Raw genomic sequence first — 21,334 nt, 5'->3', positions numbered from 1 at the left:
ATGATGGATACATACAAACATAAAATGATTAAAATGTCCATTTTTTTTTGTTTGTTTTGTTTAACTGTCGTTTTCATCAAGTTTTGTTTGAGGTCAAAGCAGACGTGGATGGGTTTTGCATTTTGAGATGCTTTCTAGTTCTTGTTTGTTTTTGTTAATTCTCTTTCTTTCTTTTTTTATGTCAATCATATTGGGAGAATAATTGTGTAAATGAAAATGCGCAATTGTCTTTCCCTCTTTTTTTTTTTTCTTTGGGCAATGATGTCAAATTCGTTTTACCTTTGACCTACCCACAGGTATTTATTAAAGATAACCATGGAGCAGAAGAGACAACGAGAGTGACGTACCTGACATTTGTTGGAACACCTGTGCAAGCAACCAACATGAGTGATTTTAAAAGGGTTTGTTGTAATAACTGATACGTTTTGCTTATAAAACGCTGTCTTTGTGGCAATTCCCAAATGCTGAATCACTTGGCTTTCTTTGGGACCTTCTACCAGAAAGCTGACATTTGCTCAAACATTTCAGCATTGAATGATATCTTTGAAACTCCATGCATTGTATTTTGAATTCCCTCTATCAGAATTATATATTTATATATATATATATATATATATATATATATATATATATATATATATATATATATATATATATATATATATATATATATATATATATATATATATATATATATATAGTTCTAACAGGAGATAGAGGTGCTTATTTGTAGGATTAATATATCTTTGTTATATAGAATCCGTGAGTGATTTAATGGTGGTGTTTGGATTGTGAAATTACTCTCCAGTGCTGTGATAGTCACATGATAGGATTTGGCTTTCCAGAAAGCCAAGAGGTATATGCACTCGCCTCTGAGATGTCGAGCTTGGGTTTGAATCTTAATCCAGCTTTTCACTCTCATCATGCATGCAAGGTTTCGCATGCAAGGTGATTCACCAATGCTTGTGCTGTCCCTAGATGGATGTTAAATGGGTGTCCCATCTGCCAGCAGTAGTTTGTGGACGCAAAAGATCTCACGTTGTGCTTCGCGAAGAGTAGGCGAGATATCGCTGGCACCCTGAACAAATTCCAAATTCCCATCCGAATGCTCAGGGGCACTGCAGTGGCACAGACTCACCTCAGTAACAACTTGCACAATATGAAGAAATGTATTGTGTTTTTGTTGTTTTTTTTTTTTTCTTCTCCTTTTTCTTTGCAAGAGTGAGGTTCATAGAAGAGGAAGGTAGAACTGACAGTGAAACAAATGTCAAGGGAATGAACGAACAGAAAGGGGAGGTGGTATAGGGAAAGAGTGAGCATTGTTTTTTTTCCCCAGGATTGAAGTACTTGCTCCATTTGTCAGACCCATGTGTAATAATTTCAAGATCAGTCGAGAGAGGGGGACTGCTGCTGTCTACCTGGCAGAAGAATAGGTGTCTACGACACAATGTGGAGTCGTATGTACAGAGGGGGGGGGGGGGTTTCCAGAACATCGGAGAAGTCAAAATAGATGAAGAACAAGACGGCCCAAAACACTGCCTTGGGGAACTCAAGCCATCATTTGGAGTGGAGAGGAGAGGGTTCCATTAATGGCAATATGTTGACTGCATGAGTGTAGGAAATCAGAAATCCAGGAATGAGGACAGCCTTCTCTGCCACAGGCAGTATGTTGGCAAGCAAAGTCGGGTGCTAGACTGTGTTAAATGCCCAAGATACTGTATTTGTCCAGGGAGACTGTTCTAACCTCTTGCTTGAGATTGAGGGCCTCCAACCATTTCTGAGAGAGGAGCAGAAGCATGTCCAGAGTTGATATGGACCGAATCCAAACTGATGGTCTGAGATTAGGCTGTTGGAAAACAGGAAAGACTTGACATCAGAAGCAATGATGGAATCCATGGCTTTGCTTGTGATTGGAAGCAAGCTCACTGGCCCATAATTAGGATGTGTTTTTGCAACCTCCTTGTGGATGGGAGTGATGTTTGCTGACTTCCATGCTGAGGGAAGGTGGCCAAAGGAGAAGGACAATCTGAATATGGCAGATAAAGGGGAACCAAGAACGGCAGAGCAGGATTTAATCGTCAATCTTTTTTTATAATTATAATTTTTTTAATACGTAGTTGAGGTTTTTGGAAGAGCTATAACAGAGAATAAATCAGGACACAACATAAAATGAACAGCAGAAAAAGAAGGGAGAAATGCCAACAGCAGGGCTGAGGGAGAAAATGGACGGAGACTAACAAACAAGGGGTGCAGGTAACGTCGGATCCCCCGAGAGAACGCAATGGATACAAAAGTAAAATTTAGGGGTGGAGGGGTTGGGGTGGTTTTAAAGGGTGTAGACAAGATCATGGTTTTGTATGGGGATGATCTGAGATTGTGGTGAACAGCTGTCTTGAAGACCTGGAGGGAAGAATAAGTTTTTCTGCATTTGTAATGTTTTGTTTGTTTTTCATATTTTCAAGCTTTTGGGAAGACCTTTTACTCTCTTGCTGTCATGCACAGTTTTCAAATGCTGCACTCCAGAAAATATTGCCTTGCGGTTTAACAAATAAAACTCCGATTATTTTGTGTAATTTTAAAGAAAGGGAAACACTTTGTTTGTATCTTTTTACCTCTGCCACCGAAGGTGGGCGGAGGTTATGTTTTCACCCCTGTCTGTCTGTTTGTCTGTGAACAGGATGTCTCAAAAAGTTTTGGACGGATTTGGAGGAAATTTGGTGGATCGATTGGGTGTGTGACAGGGATGAATTGATTAGATTCTGGTGAAGATCCAGATCCAGACTCAATAATTTTTCTGAATGGGTTGATGTTACTATTATCCCTCTGTTGATTCCAGCTTTATCATGCTCCTAACTCTTCATTTTAATGAAAATGCTAATTTTGAACTTGTGTATAAAGGCCCGGTCACACCTTGACGGTTTAGCCAGCCATGGCAACGTATTAAAATGTATGTAAAACGCTGGCTTACGTTGAACTTTTGATGGTTTTTTTTAAAGATTCGGACGTATTCATAGCGACTTGGTCTTATGTATAACGCATTGGTAACGGACACAGAACGTTTCGTTGTGTTATAGATAACTTATTCCAACGAATGCTGAACCTGTTGTCGGCCTACACAACCGATGCCCAACGATAGTCTAACTTAGGCATAGCGCGTTGCACGCATCGCCGACGATGTCGTGACGTAGCCTATTAAAAGGCTGACGCACAACGATTCGAATCATAACTGCCGTAGAAATGGAAGTGTCAACATCGCGGTCACACCTTGGCGATCTTGCCAGCGTATGCCGACCTCAGAAAAATGTGTCTAAAACGTTGGGGCACGTCAAATACGGTATGAGTAAGTTTGGTATACGTGAGTAGAACGCTAAAGTACGCTATCATACGTCGTAGTAAGTAGAGTACGTCAAGAAATTTTAAACATGTTCAAAATTTTACGACGTACTTGGCGTATGACACACGTTCCGCATGCGATGGGGATAAGTTGTACACACGATATGTGGACGCTTACACACGTCCACAAAGGCTACTTATAAGCTACTCATAAGTCGAAACACGTCGCGGTGATGTCTTTTTTACGCGAAACTTATTTCTAACTTATGTTTGACGTGCTTTGAACCAATTCTTTACGTAGTCCCAACACACATCGACATATGTAGACGTATTCCAATGACGTCTTCCGGTCGACAAAAAAAAAAATTAACGTGTTTCTAGCTTCCAACTGCCATATTAAGACGTGTTCCCAGCAGTTTTGGGAATTGGTATATAAAAATGCTGCTCATAAAAGGGGAACCCAACAGTGTTTTCGAGTCCCTTTTTGAGTCGATATCCATGTCAGCAGTAACAGTATCAGTATCAGTATTAGTATTAGTAGTAGTTTGTTCATGTTGGCAGGAGTAGGTGAGTGTGAGGGAGAGGGTGTGGGTTATGATGGATCCTCCTTGCGTCCGCGTGTCCACGGGTAGGAGACATCTTTGCACCACTGTTCGAAGTTCTTCGCGGCTAATTTTTTATGGGGCTTTTTCAACAATGAGCTATGGCTTGTTTTTACGATTTAGGTCTATTCATAACGGGTTGGACAAATGCACAATGAACGAATAATGTGCATAGAGTGCTTCGATAACTTATAGATACGATATACCAACGAATAATTATCGTGTTGCCGGCATTCACAAACTATGCCCAACGATAGCCTAACTTATCCATATCGTGCGGCAGTTTATCTTTGCCGGTGACGTGGGGTTTGCTAGTCATCGGCTGCCACTCAACGATTTAAATGGCTGCATCTCCACTATTGAAAGTAGACGCTTGCGCTCAACAATTGGATTTTTTTTACACTCAACGACTTTTAAACGGTACCACTCAGCTATTTTCATTGTTTACAATGAACGATTTAAATTGCTGTCACTCGCCTTTGTTTTTTGACGCTGGCGCTTGGAAATTTTAATCGTTTCTATTGAACGTGCTAAATCGCTCAAACTCCACTGTTGAAAGTAGACGCTTGCGCTCAACAATTGGATTTTTTTTACACTCAACTACTTTTAAACGGTACCACAGACCGCAGACCGTGCATACAACTTGTGGCCAGCGTAGCGGAACGTGTGAGTCATACGCCGGCATACGTCGTGAAATTTCAAGCATGAAAAAATTTGAGGACAACCAAAAAGTACAACGTTTAAAGCCAACGTACAACGACGTATGGCAGTGTTTTTCAGCGTGCTGTCAATGTTATCAAAACTTACCCATAACGTATTCAACGTGTGCCAGCGTTTTCGAAAAAAAAATTCAAAATTCGGCATACGTTGGCTAAAACGTCAAGGTGTGACCGGGCCTTAAGTTATAACACTCCAGAAGATGCAGTTTCTGTTCCCAAACTTTAAGCTAGAATACTCAATTCGGCTTTCATCATGACACTTCCTTCTTGTACTCCGAGTGATTTCAAAGAAAGAAAAAAAAGGAACAAGTCACAGCACTTCACAATTCAGAGCCTGTCTGGGGTATTTGTTTCGGCAATGCCTTTCCCATGACGAGCCACTGAGCCCGATCTCATTGTATGTTTAAAAAATATAAACTCCGACTTGGACATGATCTACAATCGATGGGCAAAATCAACTTGTAGTTAACTTGGACTTAATCATGTTACTTCTTTGCTGAGCTGTGCGGAAGGCTGCTTCAGGCGCAATATTAAAGTAGGCCACCTGGGGGCACGGTGTTAAAGTTAGCTTTCTGTGTGGGCTCACATGCATAGACGCTGACGTCCAGACCGATTGCAGTAATAGCCTCTCCCACTGGGGAGCAGCTAATAAAGGAAAGAGAAAGTGATAGGCTATGTCTCACCATCCTGTAATCATGTGTGAGAACCTTTGTCGACTGGAGCATGTCTTTTCTCACATTTACTCGTTATTGGATTTTTCTTTTGGTTTGGCATGTTGGGGGGGGTGGGGTGGGGAGGGGCAAAGTGGCCACAGTTGCTTGTAAGTAACTGAATCAATTTAAAGCGACCGAGGCACTTCCATATTTGAATTTTCTACCTTTAACTCGTTTCACTTGTGCAGTTTGTGTAAGTGAACTATTGAGGACAGCATGATGTGTGTGTGTGTGTTTCTATGGTTCTGTGATCCCTTTCACCATAATGAGTATAACTGTGCTGTGCTACAGATTGCTGGCAAGAAAGGGGAGAGTCACTGAAGACGCAGGATGTTAGGTGCACTGAAACATTCACCATAATGCCATGACAACGAGCCGTGCCAAGGTCTCTAACATTTGGGCCTGTTTTTGAATCGTATTTTGCTTTCTCCATCGTATGCTCCCATCCCTTCCTCCCTCCACACTTCTTACTCTGGGCATGGTGAACTGAACCAGCCATGAAGTCATGGTACTTAAACAACCGTTTGCTATGCAGTTCGTTTGATAAATGGTTGCTTGTTTTCCATAACAACTTTCATTCTGTTGTTTAAGTAGCTATGCTAATCATTTCAATGCCATACATGCATTTGGAAAAGGAGGCTTTGGTGTGGTTTTTTTTTTGTTTGTTTGTTTTTAAAGCTGCTGTAAAATTCTAAACCATTAAACTCAGTAGGCTTTGTCTTCTTCTACTTCTTCTTTAACGGCCACAATTATCCTCACGTTGTTGTGGGGCTGGCCGGGGGAAGTTTTTGGCCAAAGTCTTTCACGAACTGCCTGGCTAGACCTGATGTTGACATGCTGGAAGTAGTAAAGGTAGGAATTTGGAATTTGTTCATGGTGCCAGCAATAGTTCGCCTTCCCTGAACAAAGGACATCGTGGGATCTTCAATTCCGGCATAAGGGGTAGCGCACCCACATTAATCAATCACCGTGCCTGTGAAATACCGGGATGATACTTTATAGCTGGGTTTTGAACCCATGCTAGACTGCTTAGAGGTGGGTGTGCGCACCTCTCGAGTGTCTCGGGCTCTCGGCCATCCTGCCAGCCGATCTTGAGAGGCTTTTGTCCAAATCCTAAATTATTCCTTGTTCTGTCGCTGTAAATTTCCATCATCAATAAATTGTATTACAATCAGTTCTTTCAATGTGACAAGCAATCCCCAAAATATGAAAAAAAGAAAATTTGCCAATTTTGTCCCACACTGTGTCACTGCCCAATGCTTACAGAGCAAGCTCCAGTCCTTATTAAGGTGAAAGTTTGGGTCTCAGCGTGTTGCTTACCTTCTAAGGCTGTTTTATTATTATTATTTTTTTTGAACAATCAAGGCCATCTTTTGCATCACTGTTACGAAGAGAGAGAGAGGGAGTGGAGGGTGGGGCGTGGTGGTGGGGGGGGGGGAGAGATGATGAAATAAAATCTCTTCAATGAACTATTTGCATTCATATTTGTTCTGGAAAGCATGTTAGAAAAATAAACACCAGACATCTGCAGATGTGATATGCTGAGAGATTCCAAGCCCAATCTCAAGCTCTGCAACTCATTGAGATTCACCATTTCCAGAAGCGGTGGGGTTAACAGCTCAGGTTCTAAATCCGTCACAAAGCAGCATAGTTGGGGCTTTGTGCGCAGAGGTCAATGAGGGAGGAATGGAGCATTTTGGGGCAAGTGGTTGGTGAGCATGGAATTGAACCTCAATAGAGGTAGAGATGATTATATTATTGTTATTTCATTTGCAGCCTGTGGCTGCTGGTTGTGTCATTTCCTGGGAGTGCTGCTGATGCAGTGCCCCCTATTTCCAGTAAACTAGTACTCATTTTGCCGACTTCAGAAGGATGACAGGTTGAGTCAACCCACCTGGTGTGATTTAACGGCCAAAAGCGGCTCACGCTCAAGACCCCAATATCTTAAGACGGCCATCTTCACCGTTAAGCCAACTCCAAGCTTATAAGCAGAGATGAGGTCCTTGTTACTTCCTCCACCGAAAGTGAAAGAGGGAATGTTTTCACTCCTTCCTGTCTGTTTGTGGACAGGATATCTCAAAAAGTTGTGTACGGATCCAGATGAAATTTTGTGGACAGGTTCGGTGTGTGACAAGGACGAACTGATTCGATTTTGGTGAAGATCCGGATCCGGCTACTATAATTACAGCTTGGCGACATTGCGCTGTCATATAATTGGCTATTCTGTCCTGTGTCTTCTGTCACATTTATGGCCGTGTACGTCCCTTTGATCTGAGGGCTATAAATAGAAATTTGTCCGACGTCACAACTCTTCCCATCATGCATGCTAATTCACCGTGTCTGCATTTAAATTTTATAACTACCAAATTGTTTCATCATTCTTAACCTCGACTTTTGGTGGTTGTTGTTGTTGTTGTTGTTGTTGTTGTTGTTGTTGTTGTTGTTGTTGTTGTTGTTGTTGTTGTTGTTGTTGTTGTTGTTGTTGTTGTTGTTGTTGTTGTTGTTGTTGTTGTTGTTGTTGTTGTTGTTGTTGTTGTTGTTGTTGTTGCAAAACCTTTAGGACTCGGCTCTTTTATATACAATATCCGGATCTCCTTAAATACTAAACACCTCTACACATCCTCACATTGACGGTGCCTTTTGAGAGCGTCTATCATGAACTTTTAAATATATTCGGACATTTGCTTTAAAGTTTCGAAAAGTTCACGTTACTATTTTAAGATTATTCCATTTAATGTATTGTAATTTAGCAAATACACTATTTTCTCGTCATGAACGAGGAGCCTCCATGACGGGTCTCGCTATTGGCTCCATCAAGGCACGTGACGAAATATCGGAAGTTGTTGTTTTTGCCTTGAGGACGCGGCTGTTGGACTCATTTGTCCTTGTTTTTTTAATGGGCGGAGTCAAAAGCTTTGGGGCGGAGACAAAAGCTTTGGGGCGGAGACAAAAGTCGTAGGCGTGGCCTGGTGGAGGTGGAAATTGCATTGCGAGGTGGAACGCTCATTTTGCGGCTTCGTACTGCTTCCTTGACTGCTGGAGAGAGAGAGAGAGAGAGAGAGCACGCGAGCACGCGAGCACGCGTCGAAGTTTGTGATGGAGGTGAGAAGGGCAGGGCGTTTGTCGAGATCCTACTGAGGGAACACCCAAAATCCCCGGTGGAGAAGTTGACACTCCACGGAGTGGTCGGACGTGTTCGCGTGGAATTGTAACTTTGTCGATGTCGTTTGATTGTTGTTAAATGGAGCGTTTCGCTCCAGCGACACCTCCGTCGTGTTTGCTGAGGGTTCTGGAGACGAGTGGTCGAGTTGTTACTGTGAACTAGTTATCAGGCCTAGTTAACGTTGGGAAAGTCCACGCGGTTTGCTGGAAAAGTTCTGCTTTGAAGGTGACGAACCACGTGAGGGGACAACAAATGGCGGCTTGAGATGGTCTGAGAAGGAGCTCTTGACAGGGGAGTGGTGCCTCCAGGAGGGGTACGGGCAGATGGGCTTGTGCGAAATGGTCGGTGGGGGTGGTCGGGAGTTGGTGAGCAGGTGGTGCTGTGCGCATGCTTTGTCCATATGTGGTGGTAATTGTGACCGAGCTTTGTCCATGTGTGGTGGTAATTGTGACCGGGCTTTGTCCATGTGTGGTGGTAATTGTGACCGGGCTTTGTCCATGTGTGGTGGTAATTGTGACCGAGCTTTGTCCATGTGTGGTGGTAATTGTGACCGAGCTTTGTCCATGTGTGGTGGTAATTGTGACCGGGCTTTGTCCATGTGTGGTGGTAATTGTGACCGGGCTTTGTCCATGTGTGGTGGTAATTGTGACCGGGCTTTGTCCATGTGTGGTGGTAATTGTGACCGAGCTTTGTCCATGTGTGGTGGTAATTGTGACCGGGCTTTGTCCATGTGTGGTGGTAATTGTGACCGGGCTTTGTCCATGTGTGGTGGTAATTGTGACCGGGCTTTGTCCATGTGTGGTGGAAATTGTGACCGGGCTTTGTCCATGTGCGGTGGTAATTGTGACCGGGCTTTGTCCATTCGTGGTGGTAATTGTGACCGGGCTTTGTCCATTCGTGGTGGTAATTGTGACCGGGCTTTGTCCATTCGTGGTGGTAATTGTGACCGGGCTTTGTCCATTCGTGGTGGTAATTGTGACCGGGCTTTGTCCATTCGTGGTGGTAATTGTGACCGGGCTTTGTCCATTCGTGGTGGTAATTGTGACCGGGCTTTGTCCCTTCGTGGTGGTAATTGTGACCGGGCTTTGTCCCTTCGTGGTGGTAATTGTGACCGGGCTTTGTCCCTTCGTGGTGGTAATTGTGACCGGGCTTTGTCCCTTCGTGGTGGTAATTGTGACCGGGCTTTGTCCCTTCGTGGTGGTAATTGTGACCGGGCTTTGTCCCTTCGTGGTGGTAATTGTGACCGGGCTTTGTCCATTCGTGGTGGTAATTGTGACCGGGCTTTGTCCATTCGTGGTGGTAATTGTGACCGGGCTTTGTCCATGTGTGGTGGTAATTGTGACCGGGCTTTGTACATGTGTGGTGGTAATTGTGACCGGGCTTTGTACATGTGTGGTGGTAATTGTGACCGGGCTTTGTCCATGTGTGGTGGTAATTGTGACCGGGCTTTGTACATGTGTGGTGGTAATTGTGACCGGGCTTTGTACATGTGTGGTGGTAATTGTGACCGGGCTTTGTCCATGTATGGTGGTAATTGTGACCGTGTGTTGTCCATGTGTGGTAACTCAGCATTGTTCGCATTGACTTCACGTGCTGCGAATTTCTGGAATTCTCAATTGACGACGACGACGTTTCAAATGCTCAACGTTTACATTCACGGAGCCTGCTCTACTCTCGTGGTGCACATGCGTGTGCAGGAAAACAATCTTCAGGATGGAAGAAGGCAGATCAACAAGAAGAATAAGAATTTAAGTGGGAATTGAACCTCTTCAAAAGTTTTCAAATGACCTCCCAACTTTCCTGAGTGTTCATAATCTTCCTTCTTCCTTTCTTTCAACAGAATTTTCATCTTTCGCTACTCTGCTCTCCCATGTGTCACACCACGGCCATCACCACCCTCACCCACCCCCGAACCCCGTCGACCGTCGACCACCAAACCCCTGAACCCCGTCTCTCATGAATCCGACTCCCCGTCCTCTCCTTCCCACCCGCATCAGGCGTGACCTCGCCCCCCCCCCCCAATCCAGTATGACCCCAGCTCCCCGCCATGCCATCCTCCCTGCCAGCCCCTTCAAAATATATTGAGAGGAAAAGCTTTTCTTTGCAATCGAATGGAACAGGAAAGAAGAAATTTTGAAAACACAAAGAAGGAATAACTGAGTGCTCCATTGAGTGGAGATGATCCATAAGTGAAAGGGATTAGATCTTTCTCTTCCTACTCTGCATTTATTTTAACACAAGTGCTGTGATGCTGAAAACATGCATGTAAATGCTTCATTCCATTCTCTGCCATCAAAGCTCTCATCTTCCATGGTTTTCCTTTTCACACAGCTCGTTCATACACTCTGACTCCTCGTTTTATTTCCCCTTTTTCTCCCACTCTTCTGATTCCTCAACTTTTTTTTTTCCATACCGTATACCGTTTTGCTACGAGGTAAGGCTGAAGACTAATGGATCCTGATTTAGTTTGGAATTAACCATGTCATGGACCACAAAATATACGACATGGCCAAAAGTTTGTGGACACCCCTTCCAATTTGTGGATTCAGCTATTTCAGCCACACCCATTTCTGACAGGTGTGTAAAATAACACACAGCCATGCAATCTCCATAGACAAACATTGGCAGTAGAATGGGCTGTATTGAAGAGCTTGGTGACTTTCAAAGTGGCACCGTCATGGGATGCCACCTTTCCAACAAGTTGATTCATCAAATTTCTGCCCTGCTCGAGCTGCCCCGGTCAACTGTATGTGCTGTTATTGTGAAGTGGAAACATCTATGAACAACAACAGCTCAGCCGCGAAGTGGTAGGCCACACAAGCTCACAGAACGAGACCGCTGAGTGCGGAAGCGCGTAGCACGGAAAAATCGTCCGTCATCGTTTGTAACATTCACTACCGAGTTCCAAACTGACTGAAAGTAGCGTCAGCACAAGCACTGTTTGGTGAGAGCTTCATGAAATTGGTTTCCATGGCCGAGCAGCCGCCATTCATCTGGAGTGATGAATCACGCTTCACAATCTGGCAGTCCAACGGACAAATCTGCGTGTGGCGGATGCTCGGAGAACGCTACCTGCCCGAATGTATCGTGCCAACTGTAAAGTTTTTGGTGGAGGAGGAATAATGGTCTGGGGCTGTTTTTCATGTTTTGGGCTCGGCCCCTTGGTTCCAGTGAAGGGAAATCTTAACGCTACAACATACAATGACATTCTGTGCTTCCAACTTTGTGGCAACAGTTTGGGGAAGGCATAAGTGAAAGAGATTAGATATTTCTTTTCCTACTCTGCATTTCTTTAAACACGTGCACATGACAATGCCCCATGTGCACAAAGCGAGGTCCATACCGAAATGGTTTGTCGAGATCGGTGTGGAAGAACTTGACTGGCCTGCACGGAGCCATGACCTCAACCCCATCAAGCACCTTTGGGTTGAATTGGAACGCCGACTGTGAGCCAGACCTAATCGCCCAACATCAATGCACGACCTCACTAATGCTGTTGTGACTGAATGGAAGCAAATCCCCACAGCAATGTTCCAACATCTGGTGGAAAGCCTTCCCAGAAGAGTGGAGGCTGTTATAGAAGCAAAGGGGGGGGGGGGGACCAACTCCATATTTAATGCCCATGATTTTGGAATGATATGTTGGACGAGCAGGTGTCCACATACTTTTGGCCATGAAGTGTATTAACCAATGTTAACTGCAATATTAGACCAATTTTAATAAATAAAGTTATGCTGCAGACACAAGTGACATGTTTACTTGTCAGCAACTTTGCCAGTATTTTCTTGATATGTCATACATTATCTATCGAGATATTTCCATCATGATTTATGTCTCTTTATAAGTGATATCCAACTGCCAACTACTATATGATTACAGCACAATGCAAAAATGTACACACGTGGGTCTACAACTTACATGGCACGGAAACGACCCTGACGTCAGTCTCCATCTCAGACTGTAAATAACTTTATTTTCCTTCCCGCATCCATAGGGAATCTCTACATTTTGAAACCCTTCTCCGATCGATTGGTGCATCCAATCGCAGAGCATCCTATCTTTTTCAAAAATATATATATTTTATTTTATTATTTTAAAAGGATGAAATTATCGATGGAAACCAAATGGCTCCCATTTCTGTGATGCCCAAGTGACTAGAAATTTCTGGGACGTGCCATGTCGCTACTCCTAATATGTTGGGGCTTTACTCACTCCTCCCCACCCTCATAACCAATAACTCTCTTCTTCTCTTCTTCCTCTTTCGGCTGCTTCCGTGAGGGGTCGCCACAACGGATCATCCGTATGATCCGCATAGTGATTTGGCACATGTTTTACGCCGGATCCCCTTCCTGACGCAACCCTGGTCGCCTCTTACGACACAGGGATATGGTACACCTATTTTAACCGGGGTATAACCGGTTACCCTCATATAACCCTCATATAACCCTCATAACCAATAACATTAGGTTTTATTGTGTGATTAAAATTGCACTTTGATCTAATAACTTTTTAAAGGCCCTGATTTTATGGTGATTGCACCTCCAATCTCCATGATAGATTGTGGTGTTGTGACTGGCACTCACATCCGTTGTGTTGAAGTCCATCGCTAGCATAAATGCTTACCTGAAAGTTTGTATTTCCCACATTATAATCACGAGCAGAGTACCTGCCCTACAGGAGATCTTGCTTCAAACATGCAGCACCTTAGTTTTGCGGGGCTGGCCGGGGGAAGTTCATGTGCAAAGCCTCGTGTGTGCGATGTACTATGCACTTTCGGGTTCAACGGCGGTGTGTGCACACATCCATGATGTTTTGCAGTTAAACACATTACTAAAGTATCACGTTTTGCTCTTTACTTCTTCAGGTTCCTTCTTGGTCTTCTGTTTCATTCTGAAACGGACCTTTACTTGGGCGGTTTATCGGCTGCCTCAATCGCTCCCAAAATAAATAAAACAAGCCGGTAGGCGATATGACTGCTTGCTCTCGATGGAAAGCTGGCCGACGTGACGAGCCGATATTCATGTACATGCTATCAATCAATTTTGCACAATAAATATGATTTTCACAGCCCTCTTAGTTTGCGCCCAGAAACCCGCCTTGTGAAATTTCAGGCATGTTTCCAAAGAGACTCTAACAAATGGCAGCCCTGGTAATTCCATTTATCTATTCGCTAAAGATTTTATTTTTTTATATGATGCTGTAAGACATTCTCCTTGGGCACAAAAAAAAAACAGGTCCCTCGGAGGTCCAGTTTCGGAGGTATTGATTTTTTTTTTTTTTTGTACAGTCCACAATAAGTGTACGATGTACGATAAAGTATTTTAGCTGTTGCTAAGCAACAGAGGTGTGCATAGCAACCATTCATTTTTGTGTACATTTTTTGTACACATTGTACACATTTCACCCAAGTTTCATCAAAATCAGACTCTTTCTCTTAGAGATATTCGCAATTAACCGTTTCTGAAATGTTCGACATGTACTCTCCCAAAACCTATCTCCTCCTTCAAATATTTTTTGTTGGGGCTGCAAATTGGCATGAAGGGAGCTAGATAGATTGTGCACAGAACTCTAAGCTTCGATTTTTCGATATTTTTTTTTAATTATTTTTCGATTTTTTTTTTTTGACCACTTTAAATGGCCGTTGCTTGGGCCCGGGGTCCCATATTTGAAAGCGCACGATTCCCAGAAATATTGGTCCGACCTACCAAATTTCATTGAAATCGGTTGAGTGGTTTAGCCCCTCGGCTTGACCAAAGTTTCGCGGACAGACAGACAGATGGAAATGTCCAGAATAAGGGTGCTCCAAGAGCAGCCAATAAAATAACCCGGGTTACGTGCAAAGAGGAAATGCATACCTCCTTCTCGTAATTCAAAACTCCTAACAGCACTGGAAAATGTAGGGACTTGTAATACCCTCCACTACCTGGAGTGGGCGCCACATGATGCACATTTGCATGGAGAATTTGTCTCCCCCAATATAGTGATGTTACTCTGGCATTAAACACTAAAATCATTTTGTATAAAATAGCAAAGTAAATGTTACTGATCCTGGTTGTAAATATGCATTTAAGTTTGGCTTCCCCTTGCATACATTTTTATTATAATTATTGGCCCTTTCGTGTTTGCTTTATCTGTGTAAAATGTGTCGGTGGTGACGTTTGAATAAACACCAAATTCATCTTGTGCCCTTCAGAACATGCAGCAGGAAAATGCACTGCGGCGCCTGCTCAGACAAACCTTTAGAATGTGGCCACTCTCCTACGTGGTAAGTGCTCAAACACTATGGTATTGCACTGTAGTAATTCTATCGTTGCAAGTTGTTGCTTTTCCATGTGAGTTGTGCTGAGAGTTTGCAGGTTCAATGGTGGTGTGCACACCTTAAGTTGCTGGTTTGTGGAGGTATAATGGACTTTTTTTTTTTTGTATACAATTGTCAAGGTTCGTGGAAGAGCGAGAGCAGAATGGAATAGAACAGGGGAACACCACACAGAGCAGAGCAGAGGGTGACTGTGATATCAAAGGGAGGGGGGGGGAGGAGGGGCGGATTGAGGGTGCCTTGGGCCCCAGGTGGTAACTCAACGATGAGCCCTCCTACTCTCCTTCCTTTCCCATCCCATAGTAATAGAAATCGTTGAGGTAAGTTAGTGCACCATGTTAAGTGTGCATAAGGTCATAGTCATGTCAGGTCAGGTCGAGATCTCGGAATATGTTCTTAACGATGCTCATGCTTCTCGATTAACTTCTCTCCGTGCTCATGTTTGAAAGACTATTACGTGGATCTTGTCCCATTCGTTCCTGTTCTCATTCTTGAGTTTTCATTTTGAGAAGGATGGCTCGCCCTCACCACTGCAATTCGGCACCATCGTCGACAGATATATCCGGAGAACTATGTCAATGTCAGGAAATGTTTGGGTGAGGGTGTGTATGTGGAGGAATTGGTGCATTCTCATTTCTGCTGACTTTGTTTGTGTGAGGTTTGAAGCAACACCACAGTGGCTTCAGCGTCTCCATCGTCAAAGCAGCGTTTGCACATCACAATGTGCCGCCCGGCTGAATTGTCCTCGTCATGGCCACAGTTTAATCCCTAGCTCTTCAATTGCAGCCGCTGGGTCGTGACAAAGTCAACAAGAGACTCCAGTAAACACACCGCAAAGTTCAGATTTCAGCTGCTCTCCTGAAGCAAGACATTGGTCTGGTGAAAGCGCTTGAAGACTGTTCCAAATAACAATTAATATAGCTGAATCCAGTTTGTCAAAGATTGACTCCGATCCATTCTTAGATGATCCAGTATCGAGTGTGACGCGGTTGGAGTCGAGGGGTGAGGGAGGATGCCCTTTATTTGCAAACTTTTTAATAACAATCAAGACTGATAAAGAGGCCAAAATACATTATGAAAGTACCAAATAGGGAGATCGCTAAACCGCCAATTGTACTTTTGTTAGCCAGGTGAGCACAATAATGTCTGATGTGATTACAATGACAATGCGCCTCCTCTTGGCTTGGACACCGGGTGACAGCCTCGTCCACACCCTGCCCCCTTCCCCCCCCTCTTTATCCTTCTTTTGGGAGAAAGATACACGGGGTGAACAAATTGCACACAAGCTGAAACTCAGCAATATAGAGGAAGAGGAAAGCAGGGGTGAAACCAAAAAAGGAACAAACAAACAAATGAAAAGAGATGAGGGAGAGGGAGAATTCGCCTCGGACAGGGGAGTGCTTGGAAATGGAGTCATTTGGTGTGGATTATACGAGTCCGGATGGGAGATGACCTAAGGTAGCAGTTAACAGCTGTTTTGAAGCCCTGAAGGGAAGAATGGGACTGAACAGACGATCAATGTTGGTTCTACAGGTGAGAGAAAAGAGTAACAAATGGGTGGAGGTGAGCAGTGAGCCTGAATTTTTGGGATTTTAATTTGGAGAAGGTTACTGGCAGACAGTGTGCACTCTGCAGAAACCTGGAAGGGGCAGAGAGGGTGCAAGACTAAAAAAGGAGGCAGTTGAATACAGAGGTCACCAAGGCACCAACCGATCTGCAACGTTAAAGTAACGGTCCTCCACACTCGGCTTCATCAATGGAAATCCAAATGATTTTGTGGACCCTCCTTTTCACGGCACCACAAGGGAAAGATGTGAGGCAGGGGCGTTGCCCCAAATTGAAGAGCACTTCTCCAGGCTGCAATTGATGGCTTTGGAGGTTATCAAAAGTTCAAATTGGCCATGGAAAGACCTTGCACAATGGAGAATGCCCAGTTACTGGCTGGCTTTGGAAGCCATCTTGGAAATATTGTCTGCCCAAGAAAGATCATATCTGATGGTGAGGCCCACACTGTTGAGTGACTGAACCTCTTCACGTTGATTGTTTAGGAAGTCGATGGGAGGGTTTGCCACTGTTTTTTTGGGGAGACATGTGTAGGATTTATCAGGGTTGAAAGACACCATTCTTGCAGCCCTTTCATGACATCACTTTCATGTGAAAATGCTGATTAACATCAGGAGCATCAGCACTCCTGCCCTTTGGGTGAAATTGCCCACCTCGGCCCAACTTCACCCGGCAATTTAAAGTGGTGATATTTCCATATTCTTCGCAAGGTTGCAATCATATAACATTCATTCATATAATAACATTCATTCATATAATGAATATAATAAAATAACAGTGATATTCTTCTGGGACATCACAAATTGTAGTGCACACCACCAGAGGGTGCTATGAACAATTTTGCCTTTATCTTCTTCATAATATAATGGAACCGTCTCAAAATTACGATGTGTAGTATATGTTGTGATCAATAAAATATCTTTCAAAAATGTCAAACATAGCAAAGTGCATTTCCAAGAATGTGCGACAGAACATTGCCCACTTAAGGTGGCCCGAGGATACTCCTACCCTGTGTTGGTTTCCGGATCGGGCTGCATCCGCTTGTATCCAGGGGTGGTTGTTGGTCCACGATGTTTGCATTAGATGTCTGCGTAGGGCTTGGTGAGCTGGGTTGAGGCCAACATGTCTGTTTATCAACTAGTCATCGACCACCATGCCTCAATCTCACGGCTAACCTTGGAGCAGACCATCCTCATGGCTGTGGCTGGTCTCCTCATGAAGGTGTGGTGCAGGGTGCAGTTGTATATGGTGATGGTGGAGGATTTGGTTATTTCCGGCAACCGCATGTCGGTGTCCAATCAGGCCAGTGGCCAACCGTTTTCCCGTTTGACCAACATAATGAGTGAGTTAGTCGTGACGGGATGTTTATGGACGATATGAGATCGGTGCTGTCTGCCCACCTTGGTTTTGGGTTTTGGCAGTCATGACTGCAGTCACATTGGGTTTGTGGGCATTGCGTACATTGTCGGGCTGTAGCAGGTGAATGGCAAGTTCTGAGGATATTCTAATGTATGGGGATTATGACTGCCTTTGTGATCTTTGTTGTCCTGTCCTGCCTTCGGTTTATTCGTCGGTGGCATTTCTTGATGAACTGTCAGGGATAGGAGTTGGCAAGCAGCAATTGATGGACTGAGTTTCGGTGTGCCGTTCTGCAGAACTACCTCGATAGGACTTATCATGGTCTTGTTGTGCTTATCTTGTGACACAAAGGGTTGCCGCTGTTGTAGTCGAGTATCGCGTGTGCACGTACGTGCGGTGCACTGTCGAGCCTATTTGGCTGTCAGGTTTTCTGGAAAGTAAGACCTCTAAGCATGCCAATGAACCTTTCTTTTCAACATCACAAGTGAATTGGATTTTGGGAGACATCAAGTTGAGGTGGACGTGGAAGCTTTCCGATCAGTTGGCCTTGATGACCACAAATCTTGCCGACGTATTACATGCATAGTTTGGGCGTGCGCTCCTCAAAGGTTTGCCTAACAAGTTCTGCTATAAAGCCAGAGAATGGTGATCCTATTGTTGGTGAGACACTGTGCCATCATCGGTGAAGAATATTGAGTTTTTATATACAGGGTGTCCCAAAAGTCTCCGACATGGGGCAAAATTAACGCTTTGAGCAAAATGTAACTTTATTTACAAAACGTTCTCAACATGATCACCATTTCTTTGTAAACACACACGAAGTCATCTCTCCCACTCGTGGTGAACTCGTGTCAACACATCTGGTGTTATCAAAGTGATTCCACTTCGAATGCGTTCCTTTAAAGTTTAAATGATCCATGTTCTGAATCTTGTTGTGTGTGATGTTCTTTCCATGTTTCCTGTTGAAGTCGATTGCAACCTTGCGACAGCTTCCCGTACCAGCCATAACAATGATTTCAATATGTTCTACTTTTGACAAAGGCATTCTTGAAAGGAATCTGAAAAAAAAAGAAGAAGATATAAGCTTTGTATGAAGAATTTCGGGAGACATTTTGCTAAAAGTGTTAATTTTCCCGATGTATGGAGACTTTTGGGACACCCTATGTATATGTATATGTATATGTATATATATATATATATATATATATATATATATATATATATATATATATATATATGTATATATATATATATATGTATATATATATATATATATATATATATATGTATATATATATGTATATGTATATGTATATGTATATATATATATATATATATATATATATATATATATACTGAAACGCAAAATAAACTTACCACTTGTTTGAAATGTAATAAAATTGTAACAGTTCAAAATAAAACAAACCAACAATTGCTAATTAAAACATTGGCATTTTATTGATGACATGTTAAGTTTTTGACCAAGATACACCATCTCATTAGTTTGTTTGACAGTACAGAACAGCACAGGGTGCAATGTTAGTCCCCTGTCAATAGCGTGTGTGGCCACCATTGTTTTGGATACAAGCAGTGCATTGTCAGTGCATACTGCCTACCAGTCTTTGGATGGATTGCTGCTGGATTCTGTCCCACTCAGTCCTCAATGTCTGAATCCATCTGACTTAGGACCATCTGCCTCTCCTGCCTTGCAGTGGTGACTCTTGGCCTCCCTGATCGAGGTCTGTCATCTGCAGAGTTGTGGAGGGTGTCTCTGTCTACCAGGGCCGATATCGTCTGGTGTGAATAGCCAAGGCGACGTGCCACCTCACGGTAGCTCAATCCCCCTTGCAGTATGCCCAAGGCACACTGCCGTTGATCCCTTGACAATCGTGGCATGTTGATTGAAATGCCCATTTTGCACTGGCCTTTTTAAAGCCAATATCAAGACATCACGTGCAGCTCATTAAAATCATCCCGTACTCCTTGGCTAATCACTGACAGTCAAAACGGCTGTTCAACAGCTGTGCTATAAAGTGACCATTGAAGGTTCAAGTGACCATCTGACCGTTTTGTCTGACAGTGAGGACACTCTTGTCCACAAATAAGTTCACACATTTACTACACGCAGTGTTATTGTTGATATTTGAAGGTTTAAAAGGTGGTAAGTTTCTTTAGCGTTCAGTGTGTATGTATGTATGTATGTATGTATATATATATATATATATATATATATATATATATATATATATATATATATATATAAAATGTATATGTTGGTTTGCGGGCGCCAGCAGTGACCACGATTTTCGTTGTCTGTCTGTGACTCTCTCCAGAGCATAGCTCCGTGACGTTTGAGGCGATCTTGATGAAACTTAGACACAAGCTAGATATCATGGTCTAGTTATGTCTTTTTGTATGCGGGGCGTCCCACGCCCCTTGTGGGCAGAGCCACGCCCACTTGAACTTTTTAATTATTTATTTTCTCTTTTTTTTTTTTTCCTAGAAGCTGTGCGTAATGTCCACAAGTACAACATATAAAAAAAATCTTATTTGATTTGGTAAATTTTGACGGAAGAGATAGGTTTTTAGGGTAGGGCTTCCTCAAAAGCTTGCACAAACTCAATTGTACCTATCGTGGCATTGTTCAATAATGCCCACGAACCATCGTTGCCTCCCGGCGTGTGTGTGTGTGTGTGTGTGTGTGTGTGTGTGTGTGTGTGTGTGTGTGTGTGTGTGTGTGTGTGTGTGTGTGTGTGTGTGTGTGTATGTATATATATATAGTCTCCGCATATGATTAATTTAGTTGTGGCCGAAGTTTTTGCATGGTGGTTTCTCACCATTAGGGGTCGGCTCTATAATCTTACTTTGGAACCATTTGATTCGCATGAAAGAAGTCGAATGTGGATTTGCATGTAAGCTGGCTGACTGGTTTGCAATGGCAAACAAGTGTTTTGTTTGACTGCTGTACTGTTTTGACCCGAGTTTTTGATGATAACATTTTTTGATGATGATCAATTTTATCGTGTGTGATATTTCCTGACACTTTTCTTGAATCGAAAGGCTGTTTTTGTGTGCAAATGTGGAGTTCCCGTCTCAACCTGTTGTAATATCTCGCTTGTGATTGACAAATTTCAGGCAATTTGGCCAGGGTTTATGTCTGTGCTGTTTTTATTTATTTTATTTTATTTCTACGCCTCCGCTGACGAGGTCGCCGGAGGAATTGTTTTCTGGTTGTCTGTCCGTATGTCCATCCATGCTAATTTTCTGTTTTCTCTGCAACCGAATGTCTGATTGACATTCGATTTTCACCATAGGTGTGACTATTCATGTCGAATGTTTTAATGATTATGACGTCGTAGGTCACGAGGTGTGGCATCCATGTTGGAAAAACTTTGGACTGTTATCTCTGAAACTGCAGCAAGGGAAAAAAAATGAAATTTGGCACATGTCAAGTACTCCGTATTAGTCCGTTGGCTTTGCGAAAAAATCACGACACGCTGGATTAAAGCAACTAACTTTGCACACTGGTTGTTTGGGTCCCATGGAAGCATATTAGAGGGTGGTGC

General features: G+C 43.2%; 2 protein-coding genes across 3 annotated transcripts in view; both read left to right on the top strand.

Annotated features, from left to right (window-relative positions):
- Positions 1-6,089, top strand: part of TXNL1 (thioredoxin like 1) — a 65,856-nt gene extending 59,767 nt beyond the window's left edge. For both annotated transcript variants that reach the window (XM_085877221.1, XM_085877220.1), the window contains exons 7-8: positions 297-401; positions 5,659-6,089. In XM_085877221.1, the coding sequence (XP_085733347.1) occupies positions 297-401; positions 5,659-5,688 (135 nt within the window). In that variant the 3' untranslated portion in view covers positions 5,689-6,089. The remainder of the gene's footprint in view (positions 1-296; positions 402-5,658) is intronic.
- Positions 6,090-8,316: 2,227 nt separating this feature from the next.
- Positions 8,317-21,334, top strand: part of LOC147027673 (uncharacterized) — a 96,457-nt gene continuing 83,439 nt past the window's right edge. Inside the window, 2 exon segments of the mRNA XM_085877214.1 lie at positions 8,317-8,469; positions 14,724-14,795. Of these exon segments, the coding sequence (XP_085733340.1) occupies positions 8,464-8,469; positions 14,724-14,795 (78 nt within the window). The 5' untranslated portion in view covers positions 8,317-8,463.

Source organism: Eptatretus burgeri, chromosome 4, assembly GCF_056783735.1.
Source record: "Eptatretus burgeri isolate ZD-2024b chromosome 4, Ebu_testis_v1, whole genome shotgun sequence".
In the NCBI taxonomy this organism is placed as follows: Eukaryota; Metazoa; Chordata; class Myxini; order Myxiniformes; family Myxinidae; genus Eptatretus; species Eptatretus burgeri.
Note: the sequence above shows the minus strand (reverse complement) of the source record. Positions and strands in the feature narration are given on the sequence as shown.